This window comes from Trachinotus anak, unplaced genomic scaffold (genome assembly GCF_046630095.1).
Source record: "Trachinotus anak isolate AG129_WGS33_773 ecotype Australia unplaced genomic scaffold, CSIRO_AGI_Tana_v1 ptg000025l, whole genome shotgun sequence".
Classification (NCBI taxonomy): domain Eukaryota; kingdom Metazoa; phylum Chordata; class Actinopteri; order Carangiformes; family Carangidae; genus Trachinotus; species Trachinotus anak.
The window spans coordinates 3810455-3832102 of record NW_027273876.1 but is presented as its reverse complement, the minus strand read 5'-3'; the positions used below and the strand labels follow the sequence as shown (position 1 = coordinate 3832102).

At 42.4% G+C, this 21648-nt stretch overlaps 1 protein-coding gene across 2 annotated transcripts in view; it reads right to left on the bottom strand.

Annotated features, from left to right (window-relative positions):
* Positions 1-6762: 6762 nt before the first annotated feature.
* The window catches only part of thrab (thyroid hormone receptor alpha b), a 192113-nt gene continuing 177227 nt past the window's right edge, over positions 6763-21648 (bottom strand). For both annotated transcript variants that reach the window (XM_071462649.1, XM_071462650.1), the window contains one exon: positions 6763-21184. In XM_071462649.1, the coding sequence (XP_071318750.1) occupies positions 20934-21184 (251 nt within the window). In that variant the 3' untranslated portion in view covers positions 6763-20933. The remainder of the gene's footprint in view (positions 21185-21648) is intronic.

Here is a 21648-nt window from a genome sequence, read left to right as displayed (position 1 = left end):
CAACTGGGGGTAAGTGGTACAGTTTTTGCTCCAGTTATTGCATACTGGGGGGTTTGAGTGGACTGGGGTAAGCTGGAAAAGAAACAGTTTTTTACTTTCGAACATAAAAACTACTCATAGCAACAAGTCAATGAATTAAAAAGCTAAAGCAATAATGATGATTTCATTTAGAAGTTACATAAATATATATATAATTATGTAGGCTACAAATTGCAGTGGTAGTTCATATTTTATATCATCATCCACATCAACTTTTATTTATTTTCTCAGGGATACATTGAGGCGTTACCCGCATTTTTAATTATGCTGAGATTACATCAAGCAGAAAGAAAACAAACCGAAAAGCAGAAATACAAAAATCAATATATTAATTAACCTCCAGGAAATGACAAGCACCCTGCTGGGGAGGGAGGAGAAGGGGAATAAAATATATATCTTAATAAATATTTTGCATTGTTTTCTCACATGCATGATCAGTTTTAATGTTGAAGTGTCCCTCCTAACCTTGAAGATACACTTATGCAAAAGATTTCACTGATGAGAAGCTGTTTAAAGGGGAAAAAAATCATCACTTAAGCTGCACTGGACAATTCTGTTACCAAAAACTGACTTTATCAGTTTAACTCAAAGTCAAATTAATGTATAGCCTGTATATTTTTCTCTGTGTTAGGCTCCTTACCCTTGTTTTATGAACTGTGTATGGCTTGTGTAAATGTCTAATGCATACTTTAGCAGGTTTGGCAAAGAGCTTACAGATAGATCTTATGTAATGGTTTATGTTTTATGTTCTGTATGCCCACTACACAGATCTGCTATGACCCTTGGGATACATAGCAAGACCTGCATTATATCTGCACTAGCAGTTCTGCCTAAATAATTTGTTATAGTGCAATGAAGAATTTATTAACACTGATGGGTTTAAGCTATTTTATACATAAAAAAGCATGTTGCTCGTTCAATGTGTGCCCCAAGTGGAATGCACAAAAAGGCCATAAGTATTTGGACAGGTGGGCGACATCACTAATGCTCTTTTGGCTCAATGGGAGCAAAATTCCTGCAGCCAGCTTCAAAAATCTGAAGGAAGAGCATGGAGGCTGCATATGGAGCCTTATTGCTGCATATTAATGCACAGAGTTTTCAGAATGAGATGGTGAACAATCAGATAAATGTTGAGAAATCCACACATTTTTAGACATGTAGTATACATGTCAAATTCTTCGTAGGAGTACAGAGAAACAAAATATTGAGCAAAGAAGAAGAGTTATTTACAGACATATGAACTTTGGCGTCTCCTGCACCGCATTTTTAGCAATGACTCATTCTATGCGATCTTAAACACTTAGCTCAGGCTTCCACTGCGACTTTATCTATGTTTTTATCTCAGCCAGTACACAAAGTGTCACCGCATACGGTCATGATTCATGGTGCTGCACTTACTAACAGGTTTTTGACTCATGGAGTCTTGAAAGTGTTTTACTGAGGGAGAAGTGTTGACCAGTGAATCAAAACTGTATATTGTACAAGTTTGTATGAGCTGTCGGGTTCATTGTAATGTACTGTATAAAGTGTATGATGTTTATGTTGGGAGCATGTGTTGGTATGCAGGACATGAGAGACAGTCTTCCTCCCCTCGTCCTGGTATAACCTCCATAAACCACCCAGTACATCCTCAGCTCCTTGACTTATAGTCCTGTGGAGCCTCTCATACATTCACGTGGACGCTGCCCGCTCTCCGTATTTCCCTCTCCCGGTGTTTAGTTGGCCCCCCCCTCTCAGACCCCCCACCTCTAATCTCCTTATAAAATTGAATCCTTATTATCCATCTACAAACATACTAATTATTTAACAGATTAGTACATAATTCCTGATCAAGAAACCTTTCATAAGTTCTTGCACAATTGTCATGTTCATATAACCTCTGACATTCGTAATTTCAGAAAGAAGATTATGTCTGCATGTGTCTTTCTATCTTACACTAGATGAGCACTGAAACTCTGATCTCTGGTAATTAGTTTTGCATCACTTCGCATTCATCACACTCCTTCTCGTGCTCTTTTAAAAGCATACATTTCACATTTTATGTCTTCCTACAGTATGTTGACTCAGGCAGTAATGGATTCTCTCATCCCAGGAAGTTGCTTTCCTTGGAAGAACCACATGATCTTTTCCATTTCAACGCATTTCTCTTTCCAAGTATTTCTCCCCTTTGTACTGTTAAAAATATGGTCTGGAATTTATTTATCTGTTCGACTTTTGGGTACTGGCTTAGTAAAGGAAAATACTTTTTTACTACAACTCATGAAGTAACTCGAGAGTTCATAAACAACCCAAATTTATGCAACCTGTTTGCCAAAAGTTCGGCCAAAACTTCACAGCATATAAACATGGCCACAAGTGTGGGGACACTTGAACATTTCATCCACATGTGATTGTTAAACATCTCTTTCCAAAACCATGAGCGTTAATCTGCTGCTTTAACAGCCTCTTCTCCTCTGCAAACACTGATGCTGGGTGAAGGTCTGGTTTTTAGTGTTCCAGTTATTCAAAAAGGTGTTGGATTAGGTTGAGATCAGGGCTCTGTGCAGGCCAGACACATTGGGAAACTGGAAAACTGGGAAAACATTTCTTTATGGACCTGGCTTCCTGAAACAGGAAAAAGCTTTCCCCAAACTGCAACAAAAGCCCAAAGCATATTTTTGGCTAAATATCCACCTTTGTCACAAAAAGTTAAGCATCTTAGGGGTTTGTTGTCATGATAAGAGACATTGATGGATAAAAGAGTTGTTTGTCAAGAAGTAGTTACACCACATATCTAACAGGGTAAACACCCTGTGAGCTGGTACGTGTATATTTGAATGTTACAGAGAGCCATGCTAGCTATTAGCCTCCAGGCCCTGACTCCATATGCAGTGCATAGGTATGAGAGAGGTATCGATCTTCTCATCTAACTTACAGAAAGAAAATGGTTAAGAATCCCAAACTGTAAGAATTCCCTTAATTAGAACTCATGGGCCTGACCCAAACCTTGAAACGCAGCCCCAGACCAAAAATGTAGACTCCATAAAACTTTAGACTACGTAGTTTATATAGAGGTCACTCTGAGTAATCAGCAGCGACAGAAACAAGATGTTGAAACAGACGGCACCATACTGCCACTTTAGAGTGGGGCTTTTAAGATTCATCCAGAATATATTTATTTTCTCTCCCTGTGCATTACACATTACTACAGATCCAGCCAGTGTTTATGCAAAAATATTTCTCAAATACCCCCTTTCTTTCTCTTTGACTCCCCTGCTTGATGCAGGCTTCCAAGATTATGTATAGATTCTCAGTGACTGGGTTGTATAGGGCCAGTTCTCTCACTCTGCCGTCCTCACCTGACCTGATTTGAGAGGAAGCAGGGAATGCATGGGCAACAGGAAAGGGAGGAGGGTGTGTGTGCGCACCCTTACATAAGAGGCCTCTAATGTATACATAACACATGCTACATGCTGGTGTACATAGCTGTCCTTGATGCCCTTGATTCAAGAGTTCGTACATGATTTCTATAATTAGCATTGGTGTCACAAAAGAGGGAGTGACTGTGAGGATTAGACAGACTGAGAAATAGAGATGAGAAGAGGAAAAAAAGAGATAGCTACTCTTGGAGCTGATCCATGTAAGATTCTGTAGAAGGATAGAATGTGTACAAAGAGTGAAAGAGACAGAGGGAGAGACGGAGGGGAAGGTATTACTAGGCCATCCTGTCTCCCTTGGGTCCCAATAGTTGGATTTGCATTCTTCTGCTCCACTGTCCTGGTACACAGTGTACAGAGCACATGAGTTCACATTTGCATGAGGTTCTTTTCAGCAATTTTTGCAATAAAAAGTAAAAGAAAAAGTACAAACGGAGATGAAAATGAAGACTTTTACTACTAGCCGACATGCACGAGCCATGCACAGTACACCATGTGCTTTGTATAGCTGTGGTTGTGTGCTTGCATGTAGCTATGCGCATAAGGAAAGCCAGCAAAAGCAGGGGTGGATGAAAAAAAGAGTGTCTGCAGCATATACTGCAATTGACAGCACAGCTGGCTGCAATGTTCTCCTGCTGCTGAGTGGAAAATTCCTGCTATGACGGAGCATGGAGCATGAAGTGTGTGTATGTAAGAGAGAGAGAGAGAGTGAGAGGGTGTGTGTGTGTGTGTCTGTGAGTGCATGACACACACAAAAGAGGGAGAGAGAGGAAAGGAGGAGGGTGATACGAGGGGGCTGGGCTTTCGTCCAAATAGCTAGCGCGGGATTGGTTGGCAGAAAAGCTGCCTTTGTGAGATCACAGCCCCCACAACAGCTTCCACCCACAGGACGGACTTCATGTGAAAAGATCCACCCTGCCTCCACCGAATTAATACAAAAAAATGTGTACCGAGAGAAGTGCAGCCTTCAAGTCACTCACATCACTTACTACACTCTAATAGACCCAATTACACACTTTTCCAGACAAGTCAGATCTGACCTTTCAATGGGAAACTACAGCTGCTACTCCTCATATACAGCAGAGTAACATGAATTACAGTTTATTCATTGACACACCTAGTTACATCTGGTAAAAGTGAAGCGTGCACAGTGACAAATCTCACTTATTTTCAGGTCGTATAACATTGACCTTGTTAAGTAGGGCGACACAAAAGATGCGGCAGGAATGGTAACACACAACTGTCGTGGTGAAAGTGAAGAAGTGGAGTAGAACAGCTGTCGGTTACAATCTTTAAAGCTGGACAAGTCTCAGTTTTTGATATTAACAATGGTACAAATAACCAAACTAAAATTATTTGCCTTATACTTTCCATGAAGGCACACTGTGTTATGTTATTTTACACTCAGCCTGCTGTAAGTGCATCTGTTTTTCTGAAAAGTTCTTACCGGCTGACATGTTGAAAATGAAAATGACCTTTACCACCAGATGGTGATACACTGTCTGACTGGACATCACCTTCAAGTGACCATTTATAACCTGGTCCTTCAGTGTAGACCTTTACTCCACGTTATCATTTCATCATTGCTCAGGCTCCAGCCGCCAGCAACTGAAAACTCATCAGCCTTAAATGCCATTTTACGTCTACTTTTTTTTTTTTTTAATTTGTCCCCCAAGGCTTCTTGAAGGACATGTAACTCCATATTTGTGCTGTGTGACTTTACAGTGACAATAGGGAGCTGATGACAGGCTTTCTACAGTTTGCTGAGCTGCTAACCCTAATCCAAATTGCCACAATTTGCAGCAAAAGCAAGGATCATAAACCCATGACATGAGGATTTACAAGGCAGGTGCAATAATGTTGACCCCCACCCCCCCAGCATTTCGGTAAAACAGAACAGACTGGAGCTCACTGAGGGGTTGATAACACATTATCAGCAGAGATTCACTGAATTAAACAGCTTTTTTTTTTTTTGACTTAGCATGCAGGCCAACAACAGGCTTCCCATCTGTGATGCTGAGATCATTCTGGGGTGTAGAATTAGCAGTCGCAGGCTTGTGACCGGCTGTCTCTCACTGGGAGACCTCACAGTGCTGTGAGAGACATCTGATTTGATCTGTCAATAAGTCAGACAGGATGTGCTGTGACATGCTGATGAATTGAGCAGCGCTGTCAGCGCCCGCTTTCCTCTCCGACACTGATTTGACCAGACAAACCTTGTTTAGCCATTATTTCAGCCCCACTGATTTCTACATGCTTCTGCTGCATGCAAGTGTGAAAGTAATGTTCTTCAATTATGCAAATATTCTTTCACCAAAGGGAGGTGCTCACATACCGCTGGTGAACATAGTTGTCCCCAATCTAAGAAAGATTAAATGCTCATCTTGGATTATGGTACATGGGGGGACATTTCCATTTCCATCTATTATTACTGAAACCTGCGTCAGGGCTGCAGAGCATGTTTGAGTGAGGTTTTAAAATGCTAATGGACCTTTCATCTTCCATGTTGGTCTTATGATTAATTCAGAGTCACATGTAAAGACAATAAAAATTGCTGATGTATGTGTCAGGAACAGGCGGCGGAAAAATGAAGCCAACACAGAAGTGCCAAAAACTGCAGTTCCTCGGATGACCACTAGAGTCTGGCTCCTTAAGTGAATCAATCACTACATACTCTCATGTTACAGCAGAAATAAATGTTTACAGCCTGGTACAAAAAACTGTTTTGGTCTAATTAGCTAATTTCCTCCTTCATGACAACAATTTTTATGAGACTCACCCATTGAAATTTTATTCAGGCTATAAGTTCTGTATAATTGAGGGTGTGGTCTCTCTAAATGACAGGTGGGTGAGAGTATCCTTGCAGCAAACCGGCATGCACCTAAATCTTGGCTCCACACATGCTCCACCTCTTTGTCCATTTTTGGATTAGACGGGAGTTAGGTGGAGTCAGGCACTGCCAAGATGGCGACGGCAGAGCAGCCCGCTCTGAGCTTCAAAACCGCTCTGCAGAAACCTGTGGGTGACATCACGGAGGCTACATTCATATTTATATACAGTTTACAGTCAGGAATCAGGATTGTATATTGAGAACATATATCCAGCGATAATGACATGATTGAAAAAGTGACAAAACTTCTACATTTGCTCCTCCAAACATGTACAACATCATGTAACACAGGGAAGAGAAACAAGAACAGGGTTTCGTTGGTTTAATTTATTAGTTCATTCATGAAAACCTTCCAGCACATAGTGTAGCTGGCTGGAAATCTAAGAGCCAATAATAGACCAAAGAGCCAGTGAGATGTAAATTTAGTCACATATTTATTACATAAATATATAGTAAAATAGACCAGCGACAATTACCATAAAAATATCTTCCTTTAAAACCCTGACCATAAACAAAGATTTGAAAATCACACATCGACATTTACAAACACGCTGATTGTCTGGACCTGTCGTAAGCAGCCCACCACAAAAACCTGACATCACACCACCCACTGGACTCATTTTGAGAGGAGGAGGAGGAGGAGGGGGAAAAAGGGGGTAGTAGGTGCTCAGGAACAGGAGGGGATTGGGTAATCGTGGGGAGGACAGGTCCAGGTGAGGAGGGGTTTGGTGTGATGAAGGTGTGGGTGGTGTGAGAGGAGATCACAGTAGATTTTCGGAGGTTTCCTGCGCGTGTATGTTTGTGTTTGAAAAACGAGAACGTGTGTGTTTAGTTAACCCAGAGCGTTGCCTAAAGCTTCATGGGAATGAATCCTGAATATTGTTCCTTTGCTTTGCGTGCCTGTGACATTGATGTCATCTGAAGGTTAAATAAGAAAGAGAAACAGAGGTAAAGAACGAAACCTGGGTCCTAAAATCATGTTTTTCAGATTTCAGATACTTCTCACTGTCTGGTTCAACCTGCACCACATATTAAGAGGCTGGGGTTTGTAGTATCAGGGCAACTTACACAGGATCATAGTCACAGAAAGATGAACCAGATAAACTTTTAAATAGCTTCTACTACTCTTTGTATTCCCCTGATGACTATGTGGCACCTCTGGAAAGAGACTGAAGAAGGTCTCTACTCTTTGTACAGTGAATGGCCATGTGTTTCCCAACATATTGCGCACTCTGCACTTTGTTTTGTGAGCAGACTCTAACTTAGGGTGTACCTGCAAACTGTTATACACTGTAAGCGCCAGGTGTTATTTGATATCAGATTTCCATCTGGATTTTATTCCTTTGGCTTCTAATCCTCTCTAGAAATCTTCCTTTAACAAATGACCACTCAGCTCTGATCCAGGACTGTGATATATACAAACCTTGACATTTCAGGCACCCAACAGCAAAAAAAAAGTCATTATGGGAAAATTGCGGAAAACGCAAACTCTCTGGATGGTAGGCAATCCTCTTAGTGACTTGTAAAGTGGAAAAAAAACAGTGACTGGAAAGTATAAAGTAACAAAACTGACCAGGAAAAGCCTCTAAATTCAATACCGTAGATGTATCATGACAAGTGGGTACCAGACACTTTCTCCCTTCAAGATTTGCTTCTGCGTTCGTTAGTGTTTCTACTGCTGGCTTCACATTGGGATGACATAAAAATGGCTTTTCTGGACTCTGGGAAAGTTTTAAAAATAACAAACCCTAATGGTTTAAAAATTTATAAAACAGAGAGTAATAATTGACATTGTTTTCAGTTCAAGGCATTCCGTCAACAGTTTTAGAGACGTGTCTTTTATAGTAGCGGGGAAACTGCTTCTTGTGCCAGGGGGATTTTATCTTTGCAGCACCAAAAGTGTCCACTGGGACTAACTGACAGCTGCCTGCTCTCCTTATAGTTTTTTTTTTAAATTACCTCTGGCAAGGAGTTTATGTTTTCAGATGCACATGATAAGGCAAAAAAAAATAAAATACTGAACGAATTCACACCAAGCTTGGTGGAGGTACGGGGCATGGGCCAAGGAAGCACCAGTTCAACTCTGATGTGGATCTGGCTAAATGATTGTTTTCAATCACTTCCCTCAAATATTTTTCAACATTTTCATCAATAACGGTGGAGGTTTATGCCCTACGGGTACCATTCTAGTAGGCATTAGTCTTCCAGTCTTTTTTTTTTTACTTTGACTTGCATTGACATGTATGAAAGGTTCCATATAAACAAAGTTTCACCGATTAATTAATAGTGTAACCAATACAAAGCATTAGCAGCACTCCAGTCAGAGCGCGAGGAGGAAATCCTGAGTCCTGTCTTGCTTGTTTTGTCTTTACTTTACCAACATTCGGACCTGTCTTGGTTCAAGCAGTTCATATTTTTCTCCACCTTGTCCTTAAGAAGATTGCCTTCAACATTCCCCCCATCATGAAGTTTAAGAGCTGCTGAGTGGCTGAAATGTCTGGTTTCAAAAGATGCTCATCCAGGACTGTCATGGACACATGATCAGGACGATCTTGCACTTTGTTGTTCTCAGTTGTCTCCAGAGATAATAGGACTTGCCTAGTTTATAGTTTGCATGGAGAACTGTGACAACAGGTTGACATGCTTTCAACTTAACTGACAAACACACCTCACATCCTGTCTTTGGCACCTTCCAACTATCCCTGACCCTGAGTGTCTGCAGAACACATTGTAGTTTTCCCAGCAGCCCCTGCAGTCACAGTGAAGCAAGGAACTCTTGAAGAAGTGATACAAACGTAAGAACAGTAGTTGTATTTGCTGTTGTGAAGATTTCTTTTTTATGGTTAGTTTGCATGTTTATGTTCTTGTATATTTTGTATAATATCTACTGCTGGTTTAAAGTAATGGAGTATGTGTTTCCTCAGTGATAGATATACTGAACAGGCTGAACATTGTCGTTGAGATAAACGACAGAAATTTGAAAAGAAACAACAAATCAAAGCTGAACCCTGACACAGATTCACTTCAGCATTCTTCTCTTGGTTGTAAAAGTTGTTCTGGTTAAATTAGTTTTCCAGACCTTAAACCTGGCATCTGCTGAATCAAAAAAAAACCCAACAAAACTCCTGCACACTGTCAATGCTTACGGTTCATTCATTCAGATCTCTCTTGATTTATCATGTTGTCTGATGCACTTGTCTTTTCAGTCCCATCTTTTTTTCTGACAGGACAGTGGATAGTAAAATAGTGAAAGCACACACAAATAGCTCATAGACATTTGTACAACATAAACCCATCTAGAAACAGAGTCGGACATGGAAACATCTACCAGCACCAACTGCTCCATACAAGATGTAGAACTCATGTTCACCAGGTGTCTGCTTTTTAGTGAAACACTGGTCCGGTTGTTGAGGAGATCACTGAAAAACCTCTTTGAAGCATAGTGTGTTTTTTGCTAAAAGCTTCACAGAATGTACTATAAACATGCTAAGCTTTCTGTACATGCAGCACTGAGTCCTTTCTGTTGTCCACAATGTGAGCGTCAAGGTGGTACATTACAGAAGGTGCCCCCAGTGGACATGTAGCCTTAAAGAGGTGGTTGTTGGTGATTTGCTGGTGCTGTATAAAGTGGCTTGGACCTGCTATAGAGTGGAAAATGGTTCATAATTTGATCCCTTCTTTAGGTTTGCTGAGCAGAGAGCATCTCCTCTGGTTTTACATACAACAGTGGGCTTATGTACTGCATGTACCAGGAGTGCTAAAGAGTGTATGTGTGCTAAGTGTGTTTGACAGAACAGAGGACAAAGGGAGACATGTTGGACCAAGAGCACAGAGGGGGAGAGAGAGAGAGGGAGAGAGAGGATGGGAAGCACCTTTTGAGGCCGGTTTATCAAACCTGAGCAGTTCTGAACAAGTTCAAAACCTTATTTTCTACCTGACAAACATTGCATATTTTTCTCATCAGCACAGATCTCCCCAAACCACAATATAATTCAAGTGATTTCTCTAATTTCTGATTGATAGACTATGAATAAATCAGCTCTTTTGTACATTCTTAGCTGTCTCTGCATGTGATTTCCCACACGTTTACAAAAATATCCACACGAGTATAAATCTCTCAGTAGATAGTCTGAGGAGCACAAAACAACTTTGCAAGTTGATGCCACACTACCACCTATAAGTGCTCTTACTCCTGTCTTGTAATTTGGTGCACTAGGGAAGGGTCTCGAAGCAGGAGTCCACTAAAAGCTATCCATGATGTCTAGTGGCCAGATCATAGTGCACTTGTCTCGTGATCGGTGCAACACCTCACACTCACCATTAACACATAATAGGTGATGGCTACCAAACAAATCTTAACAGTCAATTTAAAAATCAGTCTGAACATGCATCATTATGTTTGAAAATTTGTTTACATCGCTCAACTCATGTGCCTAAAATATTCTTTCCTGATTTTTTATTTTTGTGCTAATGTGGCCACATAGGGAGTATTAGCATTTAATATTATGTGTAACAGCCTAAAAATGAATTCTCAGGAGTCCTCAACTGCTACCACCCAGCGCACTAATTCATCCTTTACCAGAGATCAAACTCCGCAGCGTGCAAGCCTCCATAATAAATCCTTTGGCGCCCTATGACTCACGCTGTAGAACAATGCCTCAGAGGAGGAGGGATACAAAAGCAATCAATAAGGCCATCATTTGAAAAGAGAAACCAAACTGCAAAGCTTTGAACAGTGACTGCGGCAGTAAGCTGCTCTGCTCTGTGAGCAGCAGTCCGGCTTTTGTTTGTGGGAATTGTTGCAGCTTTTCTTTTGAAATATTACCCACTCTTGCAGTTCAGGTTTCATCTCCCACAACCGCACCACACTCATGTATAAATGGCTCCCAAGCTCCCCTCCCCCAAGTTTACTCTCTGTTAGCCTGCCTAGCACAATATTAGTTACATTCTTCAAAGGAAATAATACAAGTCTATGACAGGACTGTTTTACAGACTTCTGTCACGTACCACGGCCTAAAAAGGTGCTTTTGGGGAGTTCGGGATGGAAAAGTGAAGCAGGTCGATCAGAAATCAGCAGCACAGACGTTCATAGCAAAGCATTCCCACACCAAACACAGTTCTCTCACATGAACATGAGCACTGATATTCACATGCACACAGCTATATACAGACGGGTGACAGATTAAAGGAAAATCCAACATAGGAAGGTGGTGGTCCAACACGAGCTGCCAGAACAGCTTCAACGCTCCAAGCCTCTGGACTCTGCGGTCACCTGGCTTGAGATGTGGTGGCTGTGATGGCCATAGTATGATTCACATCATCTTCATCCTCATCAAACCATTCATCGGCCCCTTGTGCCATATGGATTTTTGTTAGACCACTCCCATCAGGATGTTTTATCACAGGATAAGGATGATCACTATACAGTGACTCCTCCCTCTAAGGGGATATGTGGACCCACACTAGGCCAGTAAAATGTCCCCCACAGCAGAGCAGACCGACCAGATCCCCTCAGTTTTCTCCACATCTCTGTAGACCAGGGCCTGTGGTTTCTGCTCCACTGAACTCTCAAACACACATCTTTCTTCTCGTGATTTTCAATATCTATCCCTTGACACAAGATCAGAATCAACTGCTGCAGATCATGCAAAGTTAATTGCTTACCATGCAGCGCATCTGCGGGGAAGCATCTGCATTCGTTACATATTATTCTGATTTTTTCCCCTTTAACTTGTCACCCGTCGGTACATGCACAGGCTCAGTTTTAGCCATGCCAATGTTCAGTACATCACAAGATTTAACAGTAAGCACACTGAAATAGAACAGGCCTGGGAATGGAAGAACAAAGCCAGTTCCTCTGCCCCCCCCACCCCGCCCCTGAGGGGTGGATGGTGCCCGGCTTGGATGGGAGCCATGGATTGCTGTATGTTCACCATTAGCCAACTGGGTGAGGGAGAGCTGGGTATTGCTGCTGGCACTTTGACCGTAAAGGAAGAAAGTGAAAAGCCTAAGCTATTACTGACAGTAAGGGATGAATTTGCTTTTGTACACTCTGGCATGTTTTCATGAGAAACGTCAAAATGTGATTTATTTAGGATCATATGCTCAAGATGGACTTCTGAAATAAAAATAAGCTGGCCTGTGTTTTCACTGTGGTCTGGCAGCCCATTGCCAAGACTAAAAGTCAGGAATGATAAAAGTTAAATTAATGAGACTTTACACTGCTTTTGAGACAATATGACAAAGCTTAAAGAAGAGAAAATAATAATAATATTATGTTTCAGATATTGAATCAAAATCATGAGATTGTAAAAAGTCAAAAATGTGAGTTTAAATCAAAATTAAAAGTCAAAATTTTTCATCATTTTGACACCACTTTGATTTATCATGAAGACTTTTTAGTCTGGTCATTCCTCACTTTTCATTTATTTGTATCTTTTCATGGAGGGCATGGGCTTCAACACAGTGCAGCACTAAACCCACACAAACACAACTCACAAACAAACTCACAAACACACAGACACATCACTCTCCCACGTCCACACATGAAGAAATGTTGTTTTCATTCAGGGTTAAGAAAGCAATGAGGGCATAATTCATTATGGTTGAAGTAGACTCAGGATCCAATGTTTTGAAACCTGGATGTCTACTTTTTTTTTTTTTTTTATCCAGGACTGAACACAGGAGAAAAAAATAAGGTACAATGCTGATTGAAAATTGAGACAAGAAAAAGATGAGCTAACAATGGTTTTTCATCTAAGGTTCATCATCATTTATTAGAAAATGTTCTTTTACCTGAGAGAATCCTTCAATAGCTTCCTTTACCCAGTCACAAAAAGTGGTCTGTGTTTGTGTACGTGCATGCGTGTGTGTGTGTGTGTCTGGAGTGGGTCTCGCTGATGCTCTCATGGGTGGGTGCATTTTAAAAGCAATTATGAAATTATTATGTATAAAAAAGATCCAATGAGACGAGAAATACGCCAAAAGGTTCACTCACTCACTTATTGCACTTCATTAAAAAATAATTGTAAACTTTATAGTTAGTCATCGACTGTCTCTGCCTAAAGGCTGCAGCTCTGTTTATTCTCGGGTTAAACTAATTTCAAAAACATTAAATGGTGCAAAAGGCATTTGGCTTGGGTGCAATTTACAATTTTTTTTTTTTTTTTTAAATCTTGTCACAATTATTACTGCCATAGATTCTTCCACCCATCGTGGGTTGGTTTGGGCCATTCAAAGTGCTTTTTATATAAGTGCTCAAGTACAAGTGATGGTCAGCAGGATGTAGATGTTCATCTCCAGTGGGGTGATGTTAATTTCTTTGAAAGATTTGAGACTGTAAACCAGGTCAAATCCTTTCCTCACGTATCAGAAGCACAGGTAATGGGTTAAGTAAACTTGCTTATGCTACGTACTCCCCACTGAAGGACAAACCACCGGGAATATTCTTTAACGTTACATTAACTTGGTCGTGGGATAGAAAAATTAAAGCTTCACTTACATATTGCAGGAGGATTGAATTTAGGGGCTTGTCTAAATCTTGGAATTCAAGCCTTTGAGGCCTTAACACTCGACCCACCACACAATGAGAGCATTGCTTCAGGTAAGTAGCCCCCAAACGCAACAACAACACACATATACATACATGCACACCACTTTCTGAGCAGTTTACAAACAACAGCACATCTCATAGAATCCTTATTCTCCGCAACATCCCCAGTGCCCCTCCTACTTGTTCTCTGGGACCGAGACTACCGCAAAGAGTTACCAGCCCTGAGGGCCAGCCAGTCAGCTGGGCGACAGGCCAGCTCACCCGGGCAGTCCGGACCCTCGCCCACACAAAGTAGCAAGGGTCTTTAGGTCAAGCAAAGAACCTCTGGAATTCAAGCCAGGCCGAATTTGATTTCCTAAGAAAAACTGGCTCGTTGTTGTTACTGAGCTTGTGTTTTGGAGGGGGTTGGAGGGAAATTGCATAGACATCTTGCTACTTGCATGTCTTCACAAACTCTACATTTGGCATGGAGGGTACCAAACACAACCATTAAATCGAAAAAAAAACAAACAAAAAAACATCACAGACAGTCTCCACCCTTGTCCAATGTGTCAACATGCGAGAATAAACCAGGATCATTAGATTTATGGAGGGATGAGCTCAAAGGCCCCACAGAGCCAGCCTTGAAAACCACGCTTTGCTTTGCTGCGGTCAGCTTGAGTCAGGGGTGTCATTACTGTTATTACATAATCATTATTACCTCCAGCTTTAACTATTGAGAGCTAATAAAAACCAAATATGATGCTCAATCTAAAACCCCTGTTACACTTATGGATCATTTCGTAATTACATATCAATAAAATCTGTGAACGAGATGAGACTGTAGCCAGGTGCTGAAGAGGTGTAAATGAATCTGTCTCTCCAAGACGAATGTGTCATGTTTAGATTAGCCACTTACAGAGTCTGCTCCTTGTGATAACAAGTGCTAAAGTTACATTACACTGAAATCAGCCACCATTAATCTGATCAGGGTGAGAGAGCATTGATCTTTGGGTGAAGGAGAGGTGTTGATAAAAGCTTGTGAAGAACTTTTGTCTCTCTTGTAGAACATCAATGTGGTTGTGTTCGATACAGACAGTTTTTAGCTCTCTGTTAATGCTGACTCTGATTGTTTTGGCAGTTTCTAACCAGCTTCAGGTGCCGTAACGCTACAGCACATCTGGGCTGGAGCTGTGTGATCCTGATTTGCACATAGGAAACCCAAGACTGAGGCAATCAGAGAGTTTTGATCAGGCAAATGGAGATGCATGTAAGTGGCTGAGTGTAAATGAAAAGACACTTGAGAGGAAAAGTGTAAATGGGGCCTTTACAAGTCCCAGTTGTAAACTGGTCCAGGCTGTCTTGGCTACCTCATGCCAAAAACTGGGTTTGTGAGATTTTAAGGCTGGCGTCTGCGAGGCTACGGGCTGGTGGACAATCCGATCTGGACTTTTCCAACTATAATGTGGGTGTGTAGCAGCCAGGTTAGCTAACACTCACACCAATTCACACACCTGCTTTCTTTCATGTTCATATTTCCATCTTCCACCTCCCACTTTACTCAACCCCACCGCCCTCCTTAACTCCTGACCTCCTGACCTGTTAGCCACTGTGGCTGCTGGCAACACTCACATCAATAGTTTGGAAGAACCGAATCTGGTTCCACAGGTGAACACACACACATCTATAGGCATTCATGACCAGCGTGTCATGTTGTTATGAGAACATGAGGGATTACGAATCTCTTTGCAAACAAGAGGAGGCACAGGGTTTATGATTAATGTCACCGGGCACTTCTGAATATGGATCTGCATGCACGTGAGAGAGTGCACACATACAAACGCAAGAAGCATCATACATTACCATTACTTTGCTCTTTTTTTTTCTCCTCTGACATGACAGTGGGATGGAGCAGATCAATTTACTTTGTTGCAATAAATCTTAAGTGTTGCATGTTTATGTATTTACATCCTTGGTTATGGCCAAAATAAAACGTGAATGAAATGAAAATAAAATCAAAACAGAAAACATATAAAAATACATAACATAGTATTGCACCTTGCAGATGGGCAATATATATTCTCAGTTTCGTTGGTTGTTTGTAACCTCTATGTGACACCACTATCCTCTCTGCTGGTGTGTGGAAGTTAGGTTGTGGGTGCCGGGCTCAGGTCCAGCCCCCTCCTGTCAGCTACATTCAATACCATAAAACACTCAGCCATTACAAAAGCCATAATCCCTCAGTCTCTGGGCCATTCACATTTTAAATGAACTTTCTATAGACTGTGCCTTTAAGCTGGAGAAGTGCTCACATGAGCAGAGGATCGCGAACGTCTCACAACACTGCGTTGCGTCTCCCGTCATCCGAGAACCAAATGGATAAGGTAGAGAGCACCAAAGATTGAGGGAAGAGTTCTTTTGTAACTTCTACTGATGCGTACACACAAGCACATATTATCTTAACATATACATGTTTTTTTTTAAATCTATATATGCATCTCTGAACTTTCACATGTGCCTGCAAAATATTACTCCTCCCAAGTTCCTTTGAGTTTTGTGTTGTGTGAGGTATGACAAGATTGTGTTTCAGTTTTTTTTTTGTTTTTTTTTTTTGTATTTTCAGTTTCTGTTGCATTATTTTTCCTGTTTGTGTTTTTTTTTCTCCAAAGTTGTATTTCATAAAAAAAAAAAACAAAAACAAAAAAAAAACCCAAAATATTAAAAAAAAGAAAGAAATTCCTGTTTTGTTGGTTGTAAATTCCTCCTGATAAGAGGGGACGGACAACTGGACAGACACACAGACAAACAGATCAGTTGGCTTATCAACACAAACTATAGATGTGAAAAAGAAGTGAAATATTTTCTATATTACACTGCACGCATGGTCAAAAAGTGACTACAGCTGTTTTTTTTCCTCTTTTACACAGAGCAGTTTAAGCATCAAAAAACAAACAGAAAAATAAGAAAATGATAAAAATGAAAAATCTCCAATAATTTTATTCAGGAGTCTCTTTTTTTTAAAAAGTCATCTCTTTTCATTTTGTTTTATGGATTTATAATCATTTCATATATCTTTTTTTTCTTAATCTAAATCAGACTCAGAAGGTAAAGCAGCATTTTAACCCCTACTGTCGCACACATACCCAGTCAGCTCACAAGAACGAAGGATGTCAATGTTTTTTCTTTTTCTTTCAGTTCTTTTACAAAGATTTGTGGGAATTCCAAACCTGCATCTCTTCCTGATCCTCCCATGTCAAAGTCGGAGGTTAACCTTTCTGAGGGAACTGAAGTTTGGGGAGGGGAGGGGGGCAGCTGGCATGGGAGTGGAGGGCTCATGTGGGGCTGTTGTGGGAACTGAAGGGGAGACCGTACGTATTCCTACAACGCCATCTCCCCTTCCTCCGAGTGTTCGTTAACATCGTCTCTACAACCAGCCACGCCCTCTCTCACCCATGTCTGTGATGGCAGTGAGGGCCGCGAGGCCCTCTGCGTTTCGTTTCCCGTCCCACGCTCTCTTCTTCTCTTGCATCGTCACATTCTTCTGCTCAAGTCTCTCGTTCCCGCTGCTGCTGCTTCGCCGTTCACATTCATTCGGTGGCGCCGCTCTAAAGGGCAGTTATGGCCAGCCTTGTCTCACAAGGGAGAGGCCTGGATCCCATTCTGTGTCAGTGATTCTCGGCCAAGCTGGGGGCAACCCAGCCAGCGGGGGGGTGGGTAAGATAGCTAGGGTGCTTAGGGAAGAGGGGGGGGGGTGAGGATGAAAGGCAGGCTGCTTGGAGGAGGGCTCAGGATTTAAAATGTCACTGGGCTGACGCTGCTATAGGAGGGATGATGGGAGAATGAGTACTACAGGGAGAATGAGTAAGTGAGTGCTACACAGCCCTCCCTACTCTCCCACGCAGGGGTCTCTCTCCAGCCCTGGTTGGGTTGGGTAAGGGGTTATGTGCTGTTGGTCTAATACTGACAACAAGACAGGTTTGGGACTGAGCCCTCTGCAACTGCCAGCCTCTGTTACACAGATAATTATACACATAATGTGTAATCCAACAAGGGATGCAAGCGCTAAACTTTGATGAGCAAAAGGGATAAAAGGGAGGACCGCTGCAGTAGTGCAAAAACTCCCACCAGCCTGGCTGGGTGGGGCCTGTTATAATGGTGGTGTGGTGCATTTCATTCTGAGCTCGGCTCCAGAGAGGGCACTGTGATGGGCAGGAGTGAGGTCGGGTGGGACAGGGGAGGTGATGGATCTCTGGAAGTGAAGTGCTTGAGGAGGGGATTCTTCTGAGAGTCAGGCCAGACGCTGCCATTGCCCCCCGAGGTGATGCTCCAGTCCCTGTCACCCACCAGCACCGCTCCACACATTAGAAGCAGTTAGGCTTGGCCATCTGTGTTGATTACCCACGATCCCTGCTGCAGGTAGGTACTTCTGAGGGGTGCACATTACCCATCCTGTACAAGTGCCCAGTATGAACTACTGCTGCGCATTGAATATAAAATAGATTTTCATAGTCTCTCTTTTCTTTCATTCTCTTCTTGTAGGAGGTATGAAGCCAGTTAGATTTGGCTTGGCCCCAGAACTGGAATGAACAGAGTGGGCTTTTATAATCAATGAATGGTTGTTTGGCTAATTCACTGTGATATCTGCCACGGATACTTGCCAGGATTTATTACTGTTATAGTGGTGAGCACTGGTAAAGTGCATGAGACTAAAAGAGCCGTGGAGTTGCCTCTGAAGATGCTTCATTTCGGTTGAGAACATCCCATCTTTTTTAGGTCTAATGCACCTTCCATGTACAAACGAAAGCTTACTCCCATGAAAACATTTCTCAAAGATCCAATGGCAGTCGTCATGAGTGTACTGTGGAAGATCGCCGTGATGCAGACAGAGAATGCCCTTTCTATGCATGCTAATTCAACTGACGTGGCCACCACGGGTGTTCAGTCACTCTGTGATATCTGTCCTCTTGCTACTTGCTCAGATGGGCGTCAGCTGGGCTGCACATCCACACTGTCCTTCGACGCTTCTGTGAGTCGGTTTCTGTTTTGACAGAAACAAGTAAATCCAAATTTCAAAAGATGACACTTGGTCCCATATAACAAAAAAGAGATAACCCGGATGTTATGGGTACCATTCCCTGGAGTCGGTGAGAGCTCGCAGGGGGATGGCCGGCCCTCCTGTCTTCAGTGGTATTTCATTTCAACCAAGTGATAGCACTGAGGGTGTGTGTGTATGCTGTGAGTGTTTTTGTCTTTCCAGTACTACAAGTGTGCACCTATGCAAAAAAATTCTGCACATTTGTGTGTTAATCTACACATGCGCCAACTTGAATGGTGTATGTCTGTGTGTAGGCTGTGGGCAGCTGCCCTGTGTCCACAGAGGTGAGGTAGTGCCTGACACCACAGGGGCAGTATTGCCGCCCCAGCCTGGGGGTGTGTCCGCATTGAGGTAAATGGTAGCCTTCTTGGCATTTGCCTGCTCTCAGTGACGCCCATGGTAAAAAAAGGCATGTGTGTATGGAAGCCTGGAGGGGCCACACTGAGCGGAGTCCATGAGGAGAGGACTCTGTACAAACCCCGCAGGTTAGGGCTGTATATCAACACTGCCGCGCAGTGTATACAGTAAAATGAGGCATTCACGTTACTCTGAGGTGATGTGTGTTTTTATGTGTGTGTGTGTGTGTGTGTGTGTGAGAAAGAGAGAGAGAAATAAAGACAGAGAGAAAGAGAAAGAGAGAGAGGGCGTGTGTGTGTGTGTGTGTGTGTAGGATGAGCTTTGCCGTCCTGCTGGTGGTTGCTGCTTATTCAAAACCTCTTTGGAGGCCTGGTTTGGAAGATTTACTTCTAACCCCTGGATCCACAGTCCAGCTATTAAATCTTGTTTCCTCCCTCTATCTCTGCCCCTCCCTGCTCTCAGCTCCCAAGTGTCTCCTTCTCTTCTCTTCTTTCTTTCCCTCAATGCACTAACTCCTCGGAGAGAGAAGGGCTTAATTGTCATTCATAAGATGCTGGGTTGCTGGCACAAGCAGCACAGGCAATGACTAGGCAAATCTGCTCGTGTGTGTGTGTGTGTGTGTGTGTGTGTGTGTGTGTGCATGTACTATATGTCACAGGAGCCGGTCCAATGACAAAAATGAAGGTAGATATGGAGCCATGGTCTGCATGTTTTTCAAAGGTAGACAACACAATTTCATAAAACTGGAGTAGCCTTATATAAATATAGCACCGGTTTCACTGGGATCTAAGAAGAAGAAGAAGAAGAAGAAGAAGAAGAAGAAGAAGAAGCTCCAAAAACAGCTGTAACGGCTCAGATTGAGTTGAGTAACTGATAAGAACTAGGTCTGGTAGCATCACTACAGCCGTTATACACCAGGATAACAAAGCATCAACTGACGTTTCTCTGTGCAGTGTTTGCTGACTGCGTGTGGCTGCTGCAAGTGTGATAACATGTTGACCATATTTCTGAATTACTGTGTTAACACTTATTCAGAAATAATACTGAGAGGTGCTGAGACACGGGCTTCAAAACGTGTGTAAATCTATGACCACTACAAAGAACCGGGGGGGGCGTACCCCCTGCAAAGAGTGCTGCTCTGAAGAACTGAGGTGGAACAGGCTGTGGCTGTGTGTGTGTGTGTGTGTGTGTGTGTGTGTGTGTGTGTGTGTGTGTGTGTGCACGTGTGTTGTGTGTATCTGTGTGCGCGTCTTGGCAAATGGCTACAACTCTTGCTAGATAAGACATCATGCTCAGACAGAAGGGCCCCCACACGGATTTTGAAATAGGGGTAAGTAAAAGGAGGAGAAAGAGGTGGAGGAGAGGGTGTTCAAAAAAACAAAATCCTGTTTGCTTGACTCTCCTGTTGCTGGTGTGTTGCTTCTGTTTTTCATTGTTTCCAGTTTTTAAAACCACATGCTGTAAAATGTGATGTTGGAGAAATGCAGGTTCCTGCCGACAGGACTCTCCCTCCATCCTTCCCCTATAAAAAAAGATGGCCCTTCCCATCTCCATCTCCCAGTTTGCCCCAACTTCCTCTTCCCTTCGCCTGGTGGCAACACTGTTTCACACCTCCTGGTCCTCGAAGACCTCCAGGAAGAGCGGAGGGAAGAGTTCGTTGGGACACTCCACCTTCATGTGAAGGAAGCGGCTGGCGTGGCACGCCCCGATCATCCGCAGGTCCGTCACCTTCATCAGGAGCTTCGGCCAGAAGTGGGGAATGTTGTGCTTGCGGTAGTTGATGTAGTGCTCAAATGCCAGCAGGTAGGTCTCCTGGCACTTCTCGATCTTGTCCATGCAGGTCAGGCCAGAGCGGTCTGCGGGAAGCAGAGGAGCGGGTGAGTGAAGGCGGGAGGAGGAATAAGAGCAGAGGGAAGGAGGGAGGTAGGGAGGAAAAAAGGGAATGAAGGGAAGAGGGAGGACGAGCAGAGGAAGGAGGCAGAGCACTTGAGTGTATTATATCAGTTATTAAATATTATCATTAGTTATTTTATTTGAATATGAATACATCTTATTTCATTAATTTTCACAAATTTAATTTTATATTTTTTTCTTATGTTTTAATAACCTGTGGATACACTGAGAATAATTACATTGCTTCTGTAGGACTATACACTTCCTCTCTTTATTTGCATCCTATTATTTCTAGATCTGCATATTATGTGACACACTATAAAAGATTTTACAATGAACAAAGTAAGAGTTAAAGCTTTTTAATCACGTTCAGGATGAGCCTCAGAATTCCTCCTTTCAACTCTGAATATGTATGTGGACTTTTATC